The sequence below is a fragment of the Paramisgurnus dabryanus genome, chromosome 20 (genome assembly GCF_030506205.2).
Source record: "Paramisgurnus dabryanus chromosome 20, PD_genome_1.1, whole genome shotgun sequence".
Taxonomy (NCBI): Eukaryota; Metazoa; Chordata; class Actinopteri; order Cypriniformes; family Cobitidae; genus Paramisgurnus; species Paramisgurnus dabryanus.
In genome coordinates, this window is record NC_133356.1 from 35293114 (window position 1) to 35312141 (window position 19028).

Genomic DNA, 19028 nt, shown 5'->3' on the forward strand with positions numbered 1-19028 from the left:
GATCATGACCATCCTTGGGACCCATGTACTTGCCACATCCAGAATGGCCGGATGAAATGACATCTTGAAAAAGACGCACCTCGCGTTGACACGAGAGAATGGCTGCCTTGACAAAGACACAAATTCTACTAGTGCTGCTCTTTTAGAGAAATCACTCTTATAAGGTAAGGTAAGGTAAACTTTTATTGTCCCACGTGGGAAAATTTGTCTTGGGCAATCACCCATGCTGCAGCTGTACAATACTGTGGGTGATTTAGACAAATACAATTCACAAATACACAGAATATTAAATAAGTAAAATTACAACTCTATACTTCCCCTATTTAACAACTTTACCGTCACTGGGATAAAAGAGTTTTTAAATCTATTTAATCTGCAGTGAGGAACTCTGAACCTCCTGCCAGAAGGCAACAATTCATACTCTGTTTTTAAAACATGGGAAAATCACAGACAATTCTCTCAGCGTGTCTTACAGTAGCATGTTCGTAGTCTGCAATGGTGTCAATTATTAGATTTCCAAACCATACTGTGATACAGTATTTGATTAAACTCTCAATTATTGCCTGGTAAAATATTAACAAAAAATTTTTATCAACCCCATGAACTCTCAGACAACGGAAAAAAAATGCAATCTTTGTAGTATCTCACAGAGATTATCTACATGGATATTCCATGTTAGTGAGTCATCAAAAGAGACACCAAGGTATTTATATGATGAGACCTGTGTTACATGTTGATTGTGGATGCTCAGTGGTCTTTGATCACCCACTCCTCAATCAAACACCATAGTTGCTTAGTTGATGAAGCACACAGGGGAGAGGCAACGCACACACTCAAACTCAGGTTTTAAATCAATCAAAAGAAAGACATGGAACCCATGAGTGTCCACTTTGGTGCTGTCTGTCAATCAAGGTCAGCAAACCGGTGTACTCCGAGCAGGAAAGGAAAGCTTCTCAATAGCAGATTACTACTGGCTTTCGAAGCTATAAAAACTGCCTCTTGTTAAGTACTTGCACAGTGTGGCGGTGCCAGCAGATGCAAATACCTGCATGCCAACGTTATTGGCACTTTAGTAGCTTCTCGAAGTAGATTGGTCTCTCTAAGCGAGTTCCCAATTCGACGATCATGACGTGACGTTGTAGTGACAGACTGAAAGGGAACTGCAGCTGCTCGAATAACATGTTATGTCTTCAGTCATATGCGTGTGTTATTTATGTCTGTCTTGTGTATATTTTTGTGTGGATATGCATTTCATGTATTTATTTTATGATCCAGTTTAGTTTTATGAGAAATGTGCTTGCAAACACAAATACTACCATACATGTTATTTCGAATGACACTATGCTGTGTAATTTATGTGCAATGTGCACCACAGAATGGGACCCACGTAACAGATATTCCATTGCACACAGCCTGTGCTACATAAGCAGAATGCATCATCATTTAAGCTCAGATATTTGTTTATTTCAGCTGCTTGGCATGAACTACTGGAAATTTGACAGTACACTCAAATGGACCAAAGACAAAGTTATGTTTGTGTTAAAGCAAGATTGTTCTTTAAAGATTATTGATTAATTCTTAATTTTAAAGCCAAAATGTTATTTTAAAACAAACTATTATGTACCATTGGCTTTATTTATACTGTAAGACACTACTCATATAAGAGGATGGAACTCCTAATATGCAAGTCTGGGTAGTACTTCATTACATGCTATTTATTATTAGACTTCTATCAACCGACTGCAGTACATGTGCATTATGCTTAATGTATTCTGAAGTGTTTCTTAGATGATCATTTATGTTGTAAGTGTTGTACAATAAACAAGCAAGGCTATCTGTTGTGTATTGGTCTTTTTTGGCAAGAGCAGCTGGACTAATTAGCTGTCCAAGCACAGAGAGTAATTGTAAGTTATTTTCTTGATAGGGCCCTGGCATCTAGTGGCAAGCTGGAGGTGCCTTTCCAAAGTCCCAGAAAACGCTGGAAATGCAGGTGTAAGTGTAGAAAAAGTTACAGTATGTCTGTCAAAATTTGGATATATTTTAGAGTAGTCAATGTGCTGCTCAGTTTAATTAAAATATATTATGTGTTATCAATTGAAATATGTTTTTTTTTTTTTTAAGTAGAGCTGCTTTTACGTTTTACAGTTTATGACAGTTAAATAAAATACCATAAAATGTACAAAAGCATTATTAACCTAAAAAATTGTGAAGTATCTAAGATTGCAGTCACACCATTACATGAAAAGTAAACCCTGACCCAAAACATGTTACAGTAGCAATGTTACAAGTGAGCAAGTCAAATGCGACAGTGACAAAGATGACAAAAATTACAATGGTGTTTAAGTGGAGTAAATCATATGCGAGGAATCCAATCACTGATAAGCACGTAGATCTCATAGGGAAGAAACAAAACGTGTATTGTACGATACATGCTGTAGGGTGGATTTTAGCAGTGCCTGGTATTTATCCAAATGTGCACAAGACGCCAGACTGTTGCTGAGTAGGCTACAGTTTCGCGTTTATAGGACAGCTGTGCACTAGGCAACCACTGACTTCTCTGGTTTGTGATCGCGGTTTCTTCAGCAAAAATCGGATTGTTTGGAAAACATGAAGATGTCTCCTCCAGACAGAAGGAACTATATGCTGGATCTGGGGCTGGAGGTCGGCATTAGAGTGCTTCTTTTCGGAGTTTTTGTGTAAGTAGGCTATTTGTGTTTGGAAGATATGCATCAAAATGCCTGCATATTATAATGCTTTATTATATGCACCTACATTTGCCTATATAGTGATATACTTAACTAGAACATTTTTGTTTGTTTAACCAGAGAATGCTGTTCTTCGTTTCTGTAGGCTGATTTGTATTTGCCAAATATTTTCAATACATTATTGTACAGTATGCAAAGAACATGATCGTGTACAAGCTAAATTATGACAAATAATAACAAAATACTGATACATATTTTCCTAACAGTAATACAGATAGGCCTATTGATCATATTTTAACATACTTCTCCTGGTTGGAAGTGTTAATGAAAATATATTTATTTGATATAAATAACATAGGCATATGTGTATGAGCATTTCTATTTTCTTGTATTCTGTTATTCATTATAATCAGTTGTAGACTAGTTACTGTTTCTTGTCAATAATTCTACGCACAGTTATATTACATAATAATATTTTACAATGAGTACAATGTATTTACAAGACGTGATTAACACAAAATCTATTTTTTATGTCAAATTTTAATATACAATATAATTGGATAAGCATGATTAGGGTTCAAATATATTTGACTGGAAAATATTGAATGCATTACATTGTGTACTCATTGTATACATTCATTGTAGATGCATATTAGAATGATGCATTATAAAGGATTTGTAATTCTTTTGTATGTATTATACAAGCTTCAACCATAGGGTTACCATAGCTTCCTGAAATGTGTGGTGTTGAAAAAGGATAAGCAAGGATAAAAGATGAGATGCAAGAGCAACAGAATAAGATTTGATTTTGTATAGCTGTAGAAATCCTGCAATCACGGTGAAAACAGTTGCCATTGTTCTATAAGTTCATTCATAAATTACTGAAGGCAGACATACATGCAACAAAGGACAAGCCTGTAATTCTCATAACTGACTCTTTTTTATTTTGTTAAAGGTTTTGTAAGGTAGGCACCACCCACTGGTCCAATAGCGGTCTCCAGAGGCGTGGCGGAGGATTCTTGCGCGTTTCAGTCTTTCCTTTCACATTGGATAATAAGATATGGATTTATACATTCTTCATTTAGATTATTAAGCTCTTATCTGACTCCAATTAAATAAGACATAATTAATATTTATGTGGATTGTTATTTATTAATAGTATAATTTGAATGGATGTTTGTTTATTTATTCTGATAAAGCTCTGGTATTACACTCGTTCATTCGGTTCTCACAGTCGCACATGATCCTAGTATGGGCCTCATAATTAATATACTGGTCAACGGTCATAAGCGAATCAGTGTTGGTCGCTGCCAGAGGTTGGACTATACGCTTAAGCGGCCGCTTTCTGCGTGCTCAACTTTAAACATACTTTATTTAGTCCCCTTAGAGGTGACACTTAATTATTACAATTATTATTTCTAATCAAGATTAATGAATAGAATAACATTGAAATAAACAGAGGTTGAGGCTGACCCTATTTAGAGTAATCAGAAATGTTACTCTAAACGGAAACACAGCCTCCACGCTTCTAAGTACACTTAAACTAACGCCAATTGCTATTCGTATCTCACAAATCCTCAGCTGATGTATTATTCACTATCTAACTGGGTTTGGGCCGATCCTAGCCTGATTTCAGTCCTTACGGTAACTACGGATACAACGATATTACTTGCAGTGTCAACATTTACCGAGCAACACAGAATAAATCAAACTTAACAATTTATTAACCAGGTAAGAAAATCACAATTCAAAGCCAATTCACAGTTCAAATAAAATGTAACACAAATACAAACCAATAGTATTTACATCAAACAGGAAATATAAAAACCTTTCATACCTGGTAAAGACGACACACAGTAAATTGTGCGGGATATCTGGTTACAGATTCCCAGAAATGTTTTTCAGCTCTCCTTATATACCCAGATAGAATAAACATTATGTAAACATTATTTATCAATGGAAGTTTGCAGTGATTGGTTCTTACAGACCTATGGGAGGCACCTCGTCCTGGATACATTTGTAGTGGGGTGTACGCCCCTTGGGTAGAGTTAAGTTTTCTTAACTCTATTAAACCTTTTTACTATTTGTTTTATTGATGTGAGAATGAGACCTGTGTACCAGTCGCGATAAAACCTTCGTAATGAAATGAAACATGAATATTTTCCACTGTTATTTACATTTGATATGACCTTTCTTACACATAATCATCTGGTGTGCTGTAGACTGTCCTGTGTTGAGGAGGTAACAAGGAAAGGAGGGGTAGAGGGGTCAGACATTTGTCTGCAGGTCCATCATTTGTATGGAGATGTGGTGTTTGAAAATCAAGTGTAACTCTCCAGGGAGTCTCCTGTAATCGAGATAAAGTTCTGGTTCCCGAGAGGGGTGTTTTGGGGGTCTTGGTCCCCTGCCGTGAGTCCTGGAGGAAAGTTGTTGTGTTGCAAAAGTTCTCTTTTGATGTCCTTGCTGCCTCGGGCACCTACAGGGCACACACACTGCACTCTCGGGCATCCATGCTGTGTTCCCAGGAAGGGCTGACCTTTTGGTCAGGATCAATCAAAATTCTTACAGTATTTCTCCGCTTGGCCCCGCGGGAAAATTGTAATAGGGTACCTGCGGGGTCAGACAAAGCAAAGTATTTTTTTTTTTTTTTTTTTTTTTTTTTTTTTTTTTTTTTTTTAGAGTCTTTGGAACACAGGTATCTGCAGTGGGCTGAGGGCAAGGGCAGCGTGTGTGGATTCCTGTGTAGATTGGATGAGATGCCTGAAGTAACAACACTGGAAAATGGTGAAGGTGAAGATCAGGGCACTGCCAATGGCACACCCCCGGAACACCCAGTCCCACCAGGTGTATGTGTACTGTGCCGACCGAGTGGATGAACTGGATAACAGTTGTGCAGTCTTTCGTGCCAGGTTAATCTCAACCTGCGCTTGGTTGAGGTGGTATTCAGTTTGCAGGATCAGTCTTTGTGTTAGCTCCATCGTGTCAACCACAGCTTGGGTACTTTGTTCGTAGAAAGTGTCATCCCACCATGGTGAGGTCTCTGTGTCCAGTGGCACTCTTCCTAAAATGTTGACTTGACCCATCGAAAAGTCCTCTGTCACTTCCAAGCAAAACGAGTGATTAGCAGAGCAGGCCAGTCCTCCGTAGGTAAAAGAGTTCATCTCACTGACCACGCACCACTGTGAATGTGACACCTGGATAACATCATAGTAACCATGCAGTGACTGAACATTTATAAGTTTGGTGTCATTGGGGGAGAAAGGTTGCAAGGTGTTACATGTACAGATAACATAATTGTGTGTTTCATGGCAACATGTGCGACTGGTAAACAAGGTCTCATTACCCTTTTGTGTCATGTATCCAGTGAGGTGATCCCATTTAATTACCTGATCCTTCACTACCACGCCCATAGAGCGTATGGTAGTGGAATTTGGAAAAACCTGATCTGGGTGTATCAAAGGAAAACTGACGAAAAACCCAATGCATCCATTACATTCATTTCCTGTAAACATCATTATGGTGGATAGTAGTTTAGAATACCTTACATTTTTCATTTTTTCTGATTCATACCACCTATGTAGATCTAAGATCTCTATGAGGTCATTTAAAACATGTCTAGGTGTCTTGTACAGACGAAGATCTAGGATTTCTTGTCTAGCAGCAGTGAATAGATCTTGTGCATATGTCCTACAAGCTAAGTCACGTTCGATGGTACGGGTCTGATTGAATAATGTGTGGCTGATCGCAAGAAGCGCCTGCGCTTCGGATCAAACCGCTTTTATGATATTTTCATTGCTATTTGTGATATGCTGAAAACCAGTGGCTACCTGGTTTGCCAACCATGTTGAGTATTGTGATTGTTTGGTTATTTTGTAGTTGTTGGCAATGGAATTAATGGAGCCGAAGAGACCCGCTATGTTTCCGAGCAGGTCTCGTTTCGAGCGTGCAGGTGAGATTTGCACGGCAAGTCTGTTTTTGTAATCAGAAATTAAATCATCGATTCGTGACTGTAGCCATGCATATGTCTTGTCATTTTTATCACAGTGATTAACATAAGCAGATAAAATGTAACACAAATACAAACCAATAGTATTTACATCAAACAGGAAATATAAAAACCTTTCATACCTGGTAAAGACGACACACAGTAAATTGTGCGGGATATCTGGTTACAGATTCCCAGAAATGTTTTTCAGCTCTCCTTATATACCCAGATAGAATAAACATTATGTAAACATTATTTATCAATGGAAGTTTGCAGTGATTGGTTCTTACAGACCTATGGGAGGCACCTCGTCCTGGATACATTTGTAGTGGGGTGTACGCCCCTTGGGTAGAGTTAAGTTTTCTTAACTCTATTAAACCTTTTTACTATTTGTTTTATTGATGTGAGAATGAGACCTGTGTACCAGTCGCGATAAAACCTTCGTAATGAAATGAAACATGAATATTTTCCACTGTTATTTACATTTGATATGACCTTTCTTACACATAATCATCTGGTGTGCTGTAGACTGTCCTGTGTTGAGGAGGTAACAAGGAAAGGAGGGGTAGAGGGGTCAGACATTTGTCTGCAGGTCCATCATTTGTATGGAGATGTGGTGTTTGAAAATCAAGTGTAACTCTCCAGGGAGTCTCCTGTAATCGAGATAAAGTTCTGGTTCCCGAGAGGGGTGTTTTGGGGGTCTTGGTCCCCTGCCGTGAGTCCTGGAGGAAAGTTGTTGTGTTGCAAAAGTTCTCTTTTGATGTCCTTGCTGCCTCGGGCACCTACAGGGCACACACACTGCACTCTCGGGCATCCATGCTGTGTTCCCAGGAAGGGCTGACCTTTTGGTCAGGATCAATCAAAATTCTTACAGTTTCATTGTAAAACTAAATGTGATATAGCAAGAGCTGATGTCTTAATGAGATCACATACTGTGATGATTTGGAGGCAATAATGAAATGAGATGGCTAAGGGTGGGGGCTTCCATTAAGATATAAAGAGTGATACCTGAAATCCCTTATTTTTTGGATGGGAGTGTCAGCTCCGTTTCACCCAGATGTATTTTCAATCTCTGGAAAACTAAACTGCTCCCAGAAAGGTTTTCAGCTCAGCTCTGGTTTGTTTAAAAGGGCTCTTCTTTTAAAATGTTTAGAGATATATGTGCAGTGCCTGCTTGTCTGACAGACCTATTTGTAGCAATTTTGAGAGAAAGATTTGTGCGTGCATTCGTGCGTGTTTGTGTTGTGCGCCCTAGCTGTCACTTTTGAGAAAATCAAATTCGAACGGATTTCGAATATCATGAAATGTATCCGAAAATATTCAAATATCTAGGCACCAACCAAACCCCCCCCCCCCCCCCCCCCCCGCGCATCAAAAACCCACCGTAATGGAGATTCAGGCTATATCCACACGAAGCCGGTGCATTCCCTATCCGATCATTTTTTTTCCTTGCTCTAAAAAAATAATCCGTAAACACGAAACCACTGAAACCGACTGAAAGCGGTGTAGTATATATGCCGGACCAGTATGGGGCGCTGTAATTCTGCCACAGATATACACTATACACGGAGAAGAAGACTTTGAGCATGCGCATAGCCAACGTATGGTGTTGTCCATTATCGCTTGTTGGTCACCACAATTGCATAGACGCAATAGATTTTGCTGTAATAAAGCTAGTAGGCTTTAGTAGCTTCTGTAGCACGAACACAATCACGTAATCCGCCGTTATTGTTGTTGCTGTTACGTGGGACGCTTCCGACACGTGATGTGATGACGTTTTCGCTTCACAAAATATACGGATTGGCTGTACAGACGAAACCGCAAAGGTGTCGGTTTCAGATTTATCCACTTTAGGACCAGGTTTCAAAAAATAGCGGTTTCACTCTCTGAAATCGCCGGATCCGTGTGGATGAAACGCCAATACGATAACAAATTTATGCGTATACAGTGATTCGCGTCTCCGTGTGGACAGCCCCTCAATCACAAAATTATTAACAGTGACAGTCATAAACTGGGCTGTCTGGATTACCTTTTTACTTAATGTTTGAAACAGCAGGTTATCAACTTATGAATAAAAAAACTTGTATATGAAAAAACGATTCAGAACAGTTACAAACAATAACGTGTCAACAGCAGCAGGAGTATAGGAGCCCAAACGGAATTCGCGCCCGCAGATTTCGGCAGAAAACTCCGCGGAATTCTGCGGATGTAATGCCCGTCATTGACAAGCACATATCCCAAGCGTGTTTGTGAGAAGTAATCTCATTGACAACAAGTACACATACATAGCCTATGCGGCGCATTTGTGAGCAGTCAGTGACAAGTACATTAACCCTGCGCGTGCTGTTGCTCGGCCGTTTTCAATGACGCGTCATCAGAGCGGCAGTCGCCATATTGGAGTCACTCATCACAACAGAGCACAGGCACTGATGTATATCCCGAACGTCGTCAAGGAAAATGGTTAATTATTGCAGTGTTTGAGGTTGTACCATTAGGACAGTTTGAGAAAAACATTCGACTTCCAAATGTATTAAAAACCAGGGCCCGTATGTATAAAGCCGCTCAGAGTAAAATTTTAGTCTTAAGTGTGTCAAAATTCTAAGAATGACGTCATATTCCTAGACTTAAGAATAAGTTTGATTTATAAAGCCTTCTAAGCAGGGGCGTAGCCAGTAATGGGCCAGGGCGGCACTGGCCCGCCCACATAACTCCCTGGCCCGCCCAGGCAAGTTTAACCAAAATACATTTTTAGTTTATTTTTATTATTCAAATGTATTTAAGAAAATATATTAATATAAACCGGATTTATTGTTGACTGGTGTGTGTTTAATTTGCTTTCTAAATAAAATGGAATTGTTGAAGTAAGTTAGGAAGCCTCCAAAACGTAATTGGTTGCTTGGTTGCTAGGAGTTCTGACAGATAGACTCTGTGGGGGGGCGGCTGGCGGGCTCTAGCAGTTTGCCAGCTAACTTTGCTAACTGCTTTTTTAGCTAATATAAACATTGCCACATTTATGGCTAAAGTTTCTTTAATGTGTTATTAAAAAAAAGCAAGAGTTGATGAAGAAGATACTCCACTGCCTCCATCTACCGAGTCTTACCAGCCCAGTTCTTCAGACTCATTAACCCACAAGAAGGCTAGTCAGGCGCTGGTGGTGCCGGCTGCCGCTTGCTCCCTGGCGGCAGTTCCAGTGCTCTCTCCCGGTCAGTCTGACACAGGTTACCCGCCGATCTAACTGCAATTGATGAACCACCTTCGCAACCCAATTTGCATCCATGAGTTACTACCCGCCTCAACAACCTTTTGTTTTTTTGATTGTGAAAGGCCCAAAACAATCAACACCTGTCGAATAAAAAGCTGGGCGGTAAAGACGGAGTCGAGCTGGTGGTAGATCAGCCATTATTGGCACTTCAGGCTTTCCACGCCATTTTTTGCATTCATGACACTGGTGCTGATGCAGCCGTACTGCTTCTCGCCCTCTAATGATCCAGTATTTACGGCGTAACTCAGCAAATACTCTTTCTGAGCCAGGATGGTGAAGTTTCCCATCATAATGTTGGATCAGTAGTTGACTGAGCGGGTGTTTGGGATCAAGAACGATTGGATGGGCAGTATCTGGCCTAAGCAGCTCACTTCTTCGCAAACGGCCACCAACTCTTATGAGCCCAGTAGACTGATCAATCTCTGGTGCGATTGAGACTAATCTGCTGATGGAAGGCAAAGATTTGCCACGTATTAATGCATCGAGCTCAACTGGAAAACTCATAGCTTGGGCTTGTTTCAAGAGTGAGATCTCAGCATCTACATAGTCTTGGGCGGATAGATCCCTTATCTGATTGGCTTGTTTTAACTGTTCCTGTGCTTCATGTTCCACAAGTTGATCAAAACTGCAGTATGATGAGAATTTTTTCCTTACATCTGAGAAATCTACTATGGTCAGGCTGCAGAAGGTTACCTTCTTCTCTTCGTCTGTTTCCTCTGGGACCAATTCCTCTGGGTCCTTAGACCAGGTACTTGGGTCCTGCCACAAAAATTGTGGTCCCTGTTTCCAGTGACTCGACACTGATAGCTGATGAAGTGTCTTACCATGAGTAATATCATCTGCAGGGTTGTTTTCAGACTTCACATAATGCCATGCTTGAGCAGCTGTCAACTCCTGGATTTCTGCAATCCTTGTGCCTACAAACACTTTATATCTGCAAGAATCTGATTGGATCCAAGCTAAAACTGTCTTCGAGTCACTCCACAATGTCACCTGTCCAATTTCCAGGGTGAGTTCCTTTTCCAGAAGTCTTGCCAATTGAGCTCCACTTAATGCTGCACAGAGTTCTAGCCTTGGAACAGATAACTGCCGCTTTGGAGCCACCCTTGATCTCGCTGTGATAAATGCAACCTCGACTTGGCCTTGAGGACTCTCTGTTCTAAGGTATGCCACGGACCCATAGGCATGATTTGAGGCATCACAGAATATGTGAATGTCCCTTTTGCACATTTTAGAATCCAGTTCCATGCTAGTGTAGCATCGAGGTATAGCGATCTTGTTCAGGTACGGCAATTCTGCTTCCCATTCACGCCAGGCTTGTAGGAGATCACTTGGTAGCAATGGGTCATCCCACTCACGTTTCTTATCCCAGAGTCGTTGTATCAGTACTTTGGCTCTAGTTGTGAAGGGGATGATAAAGCCTAGTGGGTCGTACTGACTAGCTAAGACCTGATAAATATACCTCATCGTAGGAACTTGTGGTTCCTTCAGACGAGCTTTGTAACCAAGTGTGTCTGCCTGGCAAAGCCAATGTAGACCCAAGGTGGATTCAGAGGCGTCGTTCCATTGCTTTTCAGTAAGCCAAAGCTCATTTGTCTCAGATCTGGCGTCTACAGGTAGGTGTGCAATGACAGAAGGAATGTTGCTAGCCCATTGTCTTAACTCGAACCCACCAGATGCTAAGAGAGCTTAAAGCTTGTTCACCAGTGCAGTCGGTTTGTCAGTAGAAGTTACACTCTGCAGGAAATTGTCCACATAGAAGTGTTTCTCCACAGCCACACGTGTATCTTCTTCTGGATCAGTGTTGTCATGAACATGATTTTGGACAGCAAATGTTGCGCAGCATGGGCTGCATGTAGTCCCAAAAGGCAAAAACTGCCACTCATAGACACTGACTGGTGTATCACGCTGCATATTTCCGGCTCGAAGGACCAATGATAAAGAGGTTTAAGGACTGTATTGACTGGTTCTGACTAAATTGGGATCATCACGGGGCATCGGTAAGAATGCACAAAGTCCAAAGGTCCAATCACTATTTTAATGTTAGTGTGGTTTCTATAATAAACAAAAATATAAATAATCAGTTTACAACAATAATGATAAATGTTTAAATCAAAGAATAAACACGTGATGATACATGGCTATAAATGTAAACAATTTACTATCAATGTACACGTGATTACCATCTTATAACCATATCTCAATCGAGTGTAATCTCACAAACCACATAAATGTATAGCTCAATAACATCTGTAAAGTGTAAATACTTAAGTAAACATATGGAAAATAGATCGTTATTACACTTATGCAGCGTGCATCGGAACACACGTGCATATATAATGCACACAGTCATACCGCTAGCATTAGCGTCACGGAAATCCAAATACACTTGACATCAGAACGTTTCAACACATAATACAACAGTATCAATATAATCGAGAGTAAATACGGTAACATATATGTGGAAATGAAACTTACTTTTAAATGTACGCACACTTTCCTATGGCTTGAATACACGCGAGCCCTCTACAGCTTTCAAGCGAAACATAACAAGTTGCGTCAACTCTGGGGCGGGACTAAGTAACGACTGTCAATCAATTACAACACACCAATAAGAATGAACTTACAGAGCCTTTTCAACAGACGTATTTTAAGACCGATTGCGTCACAGCAGCGCGACTTGAGGCTGGTAAAGGCCGTCCCAATTCAAAGGATGCTTAGAATGAAGCCTCAAAATGCGTCCTCATTTCTCCGCGCTTTTAAGGATATAACAAATGGACCCTTAACAGCCGAGGATATCCCAAGAGTCATTGCGCGTCTGCATATAATGGCTTGATCATCTTAAATAAACAATTAAAACCTTTATTAAATAAAAGTGTATTTATCAGAAAAAAAAATTTCTTGTCACTGTTTTAGTATTATAAGTTATGTTTTGTGTTAATATTATTCTTTTTATGTTGCAAATATTTCTAAGGTTGATTAATTTGATAGTTTAATCTACATCAACGTGTCATCATTTCTAAAATAAATTAATATTTTTCTGATTTCATATTTATTTTAATAAGTCAGAAACGTCTCGCTGTGTCCTGTTGACAGGCGCGGTGGGCGCGTGCAGCAGGTAACGCCAATTATGGGTCCTCCGAAGGTTAGACCGTCTCATTTCAGTTCTCTTCGCGAACTTCTGAGGCTTCCACCTTGAAAGACCAAGTGCTCACCTTTTAAGGTCGAATGCTCATAAGGTTGCAGCCCTTGAATTGGGACACAGCTTAGGTCTCAGCTCCTAAATTATTTAAGAGAGCTGGTGAGGTCTCTTAACCTAGTTAAGAGTAACAAGAGGGCAGCAGAGAGGCGGAGATCATGCACTTTACAACGAAGAACAAAGAACCCAGGGGGTCCGTGACGGAACTTCCGGGGGTCCGCCGAATGATGTTTAACAACAAGCTATTTTTTGCTTAAAACGTAAAATATATGTACAAAACATTACATGTCCCCTTTAAGTTGTGCACGTGCGTGGCCGCATAGGTTTGAAGGCCCGCGTTCAGTTTAGCCAGCGGACCAAAATAAAATATCTATAGATTATAAATGTCCACTCAGGAAGCAGCAGTAGCAACAGAAAAGTCATCATAAAACAGGTACATCTTATGTGTGTCTTTCTTTCAGAATGTCATTTTAGAATCAGCGCGACATGTTGTCTCATCTGTAATGCCTGGCTCACACTTCAGGATCACAGGAATCACAGGGGTGTGTGTAGAAGGACCTGGCAAACCGTGACACATTCCTTTATATACTCTTCTCCTGAGGTGACGTGAAGTGCTTGCTCTGGCAAGATAATCTTAATAATATCCTGTAGTGTGTGATGCACTAGGATTTTTAAATCCTGTAGTGTGAGCATGTTTAAGATTTGAGAGAAGAATATTTAACTGAGTGTCACCTCTGCAACCTGGAGAGGGGGAAGGGTATGACGTGCATTTAAAAAGACAGTACCAAAACGACTTGCTCTCAGATGCACATCAGAAAAGGGGTAGAAAGTGGGCCTGTGGGGCTATAATAATGAGGAATTCAGACCCAAGCATTGCAGTTTCGCTTTATAAAGACCACAAATAGATGATTTATATGTAAAAAGAACAGATTTAAAAGCATGATATGTCTGCTTTAACAACTTTGCACATTGTTTACATTGATTGACAGCTACATGATACACTGCAATACAGGAAATGTTTGATTTTGGATCTGTGTGGCTCTTTAACAAAACGTTGATATAAAATACAACCAACAGAACATAGAACTGAATCAAAAAGTTAAACAAACATCTTGAAGATGTTAATATGTGAGATAAGGAAAACAGTTAACTTACAAACTAAAACAGGAAGTGTTTCTAGACCACTGTTGTTTGCATCTTGCAAAATGGTCTATAAAAAGCTGCTTTCAGATGACTCTTTTCAGATGCCCATCCACTGATTGTTAAAAAATTCTGTTTTTAACAATGTTTTAATGCATGTGTTTCTGTAAGCGCGTATAAATGGTTTAAAAACACGGCACATATGGGATCACGTGCACGTGCCCGAGTACTCGCGTCTACTCCCGCATAAACAATTGCTTTGCATGTAAACAATATATGGAGTCATATTACATCACACACTTTAAAGATCCTGCAGTGCTGTGCAACCTTACTGAAAGTTGCCATGAAGCATTCGACAGTGAGTTACTGTGTCTTAACTGCACGGATTGTAGAGAGTTATTCGCCAGTATGCGAGTACACGCATCCTCGTTTGTAAACAATGTTAAAATTTCTCAATCCGAAGCGTGCAGTCTGCTGAGGTTGCTTATTTAGGCTGAACTGCACAAGCCATAAGCATGTAACATGATAGCAAATATAAATGAGGATAAATGACTTACTTCAGGAATATTATCCTCCTCTAGTGCGTCTTCCATTTTTCTTCTGGTAACTTTAAAGATGACCGATTCTTTGCTCTTCCTCATTGTCCAGACATAACTGAAGATCTTCCTCATGTGTGTGTATAATGTTTATCATCCAAACACAAAGTCTTTAAATCTGATAAAACTTTATGCTTTGTCACTGTTTGAACTGTTCGTCTATTCATTCATTAACATGTAAACAGCGGGTACCACCTGTGGACGTGACCGCATTAGAGATAATGAGCTCAGCCAGAAAAAAACAGTACTCTCTTTACTTCACTACAGATTATATAAACAGGCAATATTTATTTTAGATGATAATTAGTTTGTTTAAAAGTAGACATTTCAGGCTTTTATGTTTGTGTGACGAGTATTTGTCACACGGTGACGATTCCCGGGGGCGGAACAAAAAAAAAACGCAGAAGATTGGTTCCGACCGGAAGGTTTCCCACCCGGAGGTCAAAACTGGAACACCGGACTTCCGGGTAAACACCGCGAAGGAAAATCAGGCAAACGAGACCCAGGTGTAACAAATAAATGCAGCGATCGGTGATTGGAGGAAGAGACGGATAGAAGGAGGATAAAGAGGACCTGAAAACGGAGGTTAGGGGCAGTGGGTTTTCGGGGAAAGCAGTTGACGTTGGGAGCAGTTGACGTTGCTAAGGGCGGATTAAACGTCCACTCTTTAGACGGCGCCGTTGATCCGGGGATTGCTCCGCGAACGGAAAGAAGACGGCTGAAGGAGCCGACAAGGAGGAGGAGGACGTTTATTTAAAGAGTCCCACAGAGAAGTTCAGTTTGTAGTGTTGTTGCGGAGTGTGACGGTACGGTTTGGCTGTGTATTGTGGCGGTGCAGTTTGGCTGTTTGGTGGACTGTGCATTAGTAACATTTGTATTGGAGTAACAAGCAAGTGTCTGGGACATCAAGACGGATTAATCTTTGGCTGGGCTGAGTATGATTTAAACCCCTGTTGCATGTAAGATGTCTGACTCGCTTGATATGTAGAAGTGTATGTGGAGTTCTCTTACTACAGTTACCGAACTACATGATACACGAAGGAGAAATCGAACTGTGGGGGAGCTAAGAAGACGCAGAGAGGAAGTATTATTCAACACTTGTGAGTACCAAAAGCGTAAAAGGGTTACTTGTATATGAAGTATACCAGCTGATTCATGTGTGAGTTTTAGCAACAGACGTAGCGGCCCCATCACGGAACGGAGCGGTGGGAGAGCTGGGAACGCAACACCATTGGGATTTTGGCATCAGCAAACCCTTTCAACCTCTGGCTTATTCGTTGCAGTGCCCCGCGGATTCTTCAAACCGACCCCACGAAAGATCCATTGGCCTGACCTTATTTATTCACCAAGTGTGTCGTGGGTGAGTCTGGATTTACAGAGTGAGTGTGTTCACGTGATTGTATTGCAGTGAAGTGCTGTGTACTTGTTGTCAGAAGCTACCATTGTTTGGAGCCGGCCATATTAGAACGGAGAAGACGCTGTGTGGCGAGCGAAGAGTCAGCCTATCATAAGCTGTCCATTAACCCGGAGTGTGGAGGCTGGTGAGACACTACGAAGTCTCTGGCCCGAGCAACGTGTATTACGGTGGAAAAAGGGTACAGGAAGGAAAGTTCGCACGTGAGTACAATTCAGAGTGTTGGTCTGCCTGCGAGTGAAGCTATTACATTGCTGAAGCTTAGTCTGCTATTCACTGCCTGTCATGGAGTCTCTTCAAAGGTGCGCCCCTGTTCCGAGTCCAGCAGATCCCACGTATGGGAAGGAGAGGGCAGTGTTCGGCTCGGCAGTGACGGCATTCATGTTCTCTGACTAAAGCCCGGGCAAGAAGGATTGCTGACCTACTACTCACCGTGCCCATCCGCCCGTTCACCACTTGTAAGTAAGAAAAGCACAGCTAACAGAGAAAGTGTGATTTGTGTTACAGCCCCGAGCCCTCTAAAGGAGGAAAACGACGAATCAGTTACCTGAGAAGTACCTACCGTATCCACTGCTACCAGCCATCTGCAACCCCGAGCCCTCTAAAGGAGGAAAACGACGAGTCAGCTACCTGAGAAGTACCTACCGTATCCACTGCTACCAGCCACCTGCAAGTAAGAAAAGCACAGTTAATGGAGGAAGTGTGAGTTGTGTTCCAGCCCCGAGCCCTCTAAAGGAGGAGAACGACGAGACAGTTACCTGAGAAGTACCTACCGCATCCACTGCTATCAGCCACCTGCAAGTAAGAAAAGCACAGTCAATGGAGGAAGTGTGAGTTGTGTTACAGCCCCGAGCCCTCTAAAGGAGGAAAGCAGGCTGACGTCATCAGAGAGAGACGCTGAGAGAGAGACGAAGAGAGGAGTCGCAAGCCCGAAGCTCCGTTGAGCTTATCAGCTAAATCCTATTTTTTCACTATCTTATTCCTATCTATATAATATAACTTATTAGTTTATCTTAGGAATACTTTACCTTGACGATTACTGAATTGTATTACTAAGCGAAACGATTTTATCACTAGTAACACCCAGTGTTAGCATATAGCCCGCTAGCATTTCTTACCGTCTGTTTACTTAAACCTGCCTTCGTTGGCGATCTAATGGCGGATTCATCCGAGGTATGCTTTTCTGATCTGTCCACACCAGATCGGGAAGCTGTGAAGGAGGTGCTGCCCGGCCTTCGCAGAGTCAGCATGCCTCACATCACCCTGACCTCAGACGCTCGTAGGCGGCCGAGGCGTACTGCGAGCCAGCACCCGTCTCGATGCAGCTTCACGGACCGCGTTCAGGCGAACGGAGACGCCATCGCCCAGCATGAAAACGGTAAGACTCCGCTTGTCATTGTAACCTGCACTACTTGCCACATGTACAGTTTAGCTTCTTCCGTCAGCATAGAGGGGTTTACATGTGCTAAGTGTATTGAAGTAGTAAGGCTGACGGAGAAGGTTGCTGAACTAGAAGCGCGCATCCGAACGCTAGTTGAGGACAGTAAGACCGCTAATGTTAATGTTACAAACACTGTTTCGGGTGCGCCTAGTGTTAAGCGTAATACACATGGCTCGGTTCCGACTTCAGAGTCAAGGCGGCTGACTAACTGGGTGACTGTCAGGCGGCATAGTCACATTCGGCACCCAAATCACGCTCCTGTTTTAATATCAAACAGATTTTCTCCACTCAGCAATACACCGGCTGAGACGTCTGTTAAAAGTGCCCTGGTTATTGGAGATTCTATACTCAGGAACGTTGACATTGAGGCACCAGCCACCATAGTCGATTATATACCGGGAGCCAGAGCGTCTGACATTAGATCCAAATTAAAAGTGCTGGCTAATGCTAAACGTAAGTTTTCTAAGATTGTTATTCACGCCGGCACGAATGACACCAGACTCCGCCAGTCGGAGATCACCAAAGATACTATTAAAGAGGTGTGTGAAATTTAATGTAATTTGCTCTGGTCCCCTCCCCGCCTACCGGGGGGATGAAACTTACAGTAGATTAGTGTCTCTTCATGGCTGGATGTCAAAGTGGTGCCCTCAGCATAACGTAGGGTTTATAGACAATTGGAAGCATTTCCGGGGAAGACCTGACCTGCTAAAGAGAGATGGCCTCCATCCGTCTCCGGAAGGTAGTGCTATACTCTCTAGAAATCTGACCAATAGTCTTACTTTTGATATTGTCTGACTATCCAGGGCCCAGGTCAGGAAACAGACAGATCGGCTTACCCATCAGTCTGTTAGCTGCCTTGACATGTCAAGATCACATATATCCCAGCACATAGAGCCTTTTTTACCAGAGTACCAACACATCTCGACTGTGTCTGTTCCTCAAACAAATAAATACAGAGCACCGTTTACCTCGTCTCGTACAAATCTTATTAACATAAAATTAGAACACAATACATTAAAAGATGAAACTCAAATGTTAAAATTCGGCCTTCTTAACATTAGATCGCTTACCAATAAAGAACCTATTATCAGTTAAATAATTACTGACCAAAACTTAGATGCACTCTGTTCAACAGAGACCTGGCTTAAAGCAGACGATTACATCAGTTTAAACGAATACACCCCACAAGACTATTATTATAAACACGTTCCTCGTCTAAAAGGGAGAGGGGGTGGTGTAGCTACAATATACAACAAAATGTTCAAAGTAAACCATAAATCAGAACT

General features: G+C 41.4%; 1 protein-coding gene across 2 annotated transcripts in view; it reads left to right on the forward strand.

Moving 5' to 3' along the window:
- Positions 1-2420: 2420 nt before the first annotated feature.
- The window catches only part of plpp4 (phospholipid phosphatase 4), a 220873-nt gene continuing 204265 nt past the window's right edge, over positions 2421-19028 (forward strand). For both annotated transcript variants that reach the window (XM_065249199.1, XM_065249209.1), the window contains exon 1: positions 2421-2696. In XM_065249199.1, coding sequence (XP_065105271.1) covers positions 2608-2696 — 89 coding nt within the window. In that variant the 5' untranslated portion in view covers positions 2421-2607. The remainder of the gene's footprint in view (positions 2697-19028) is intronic.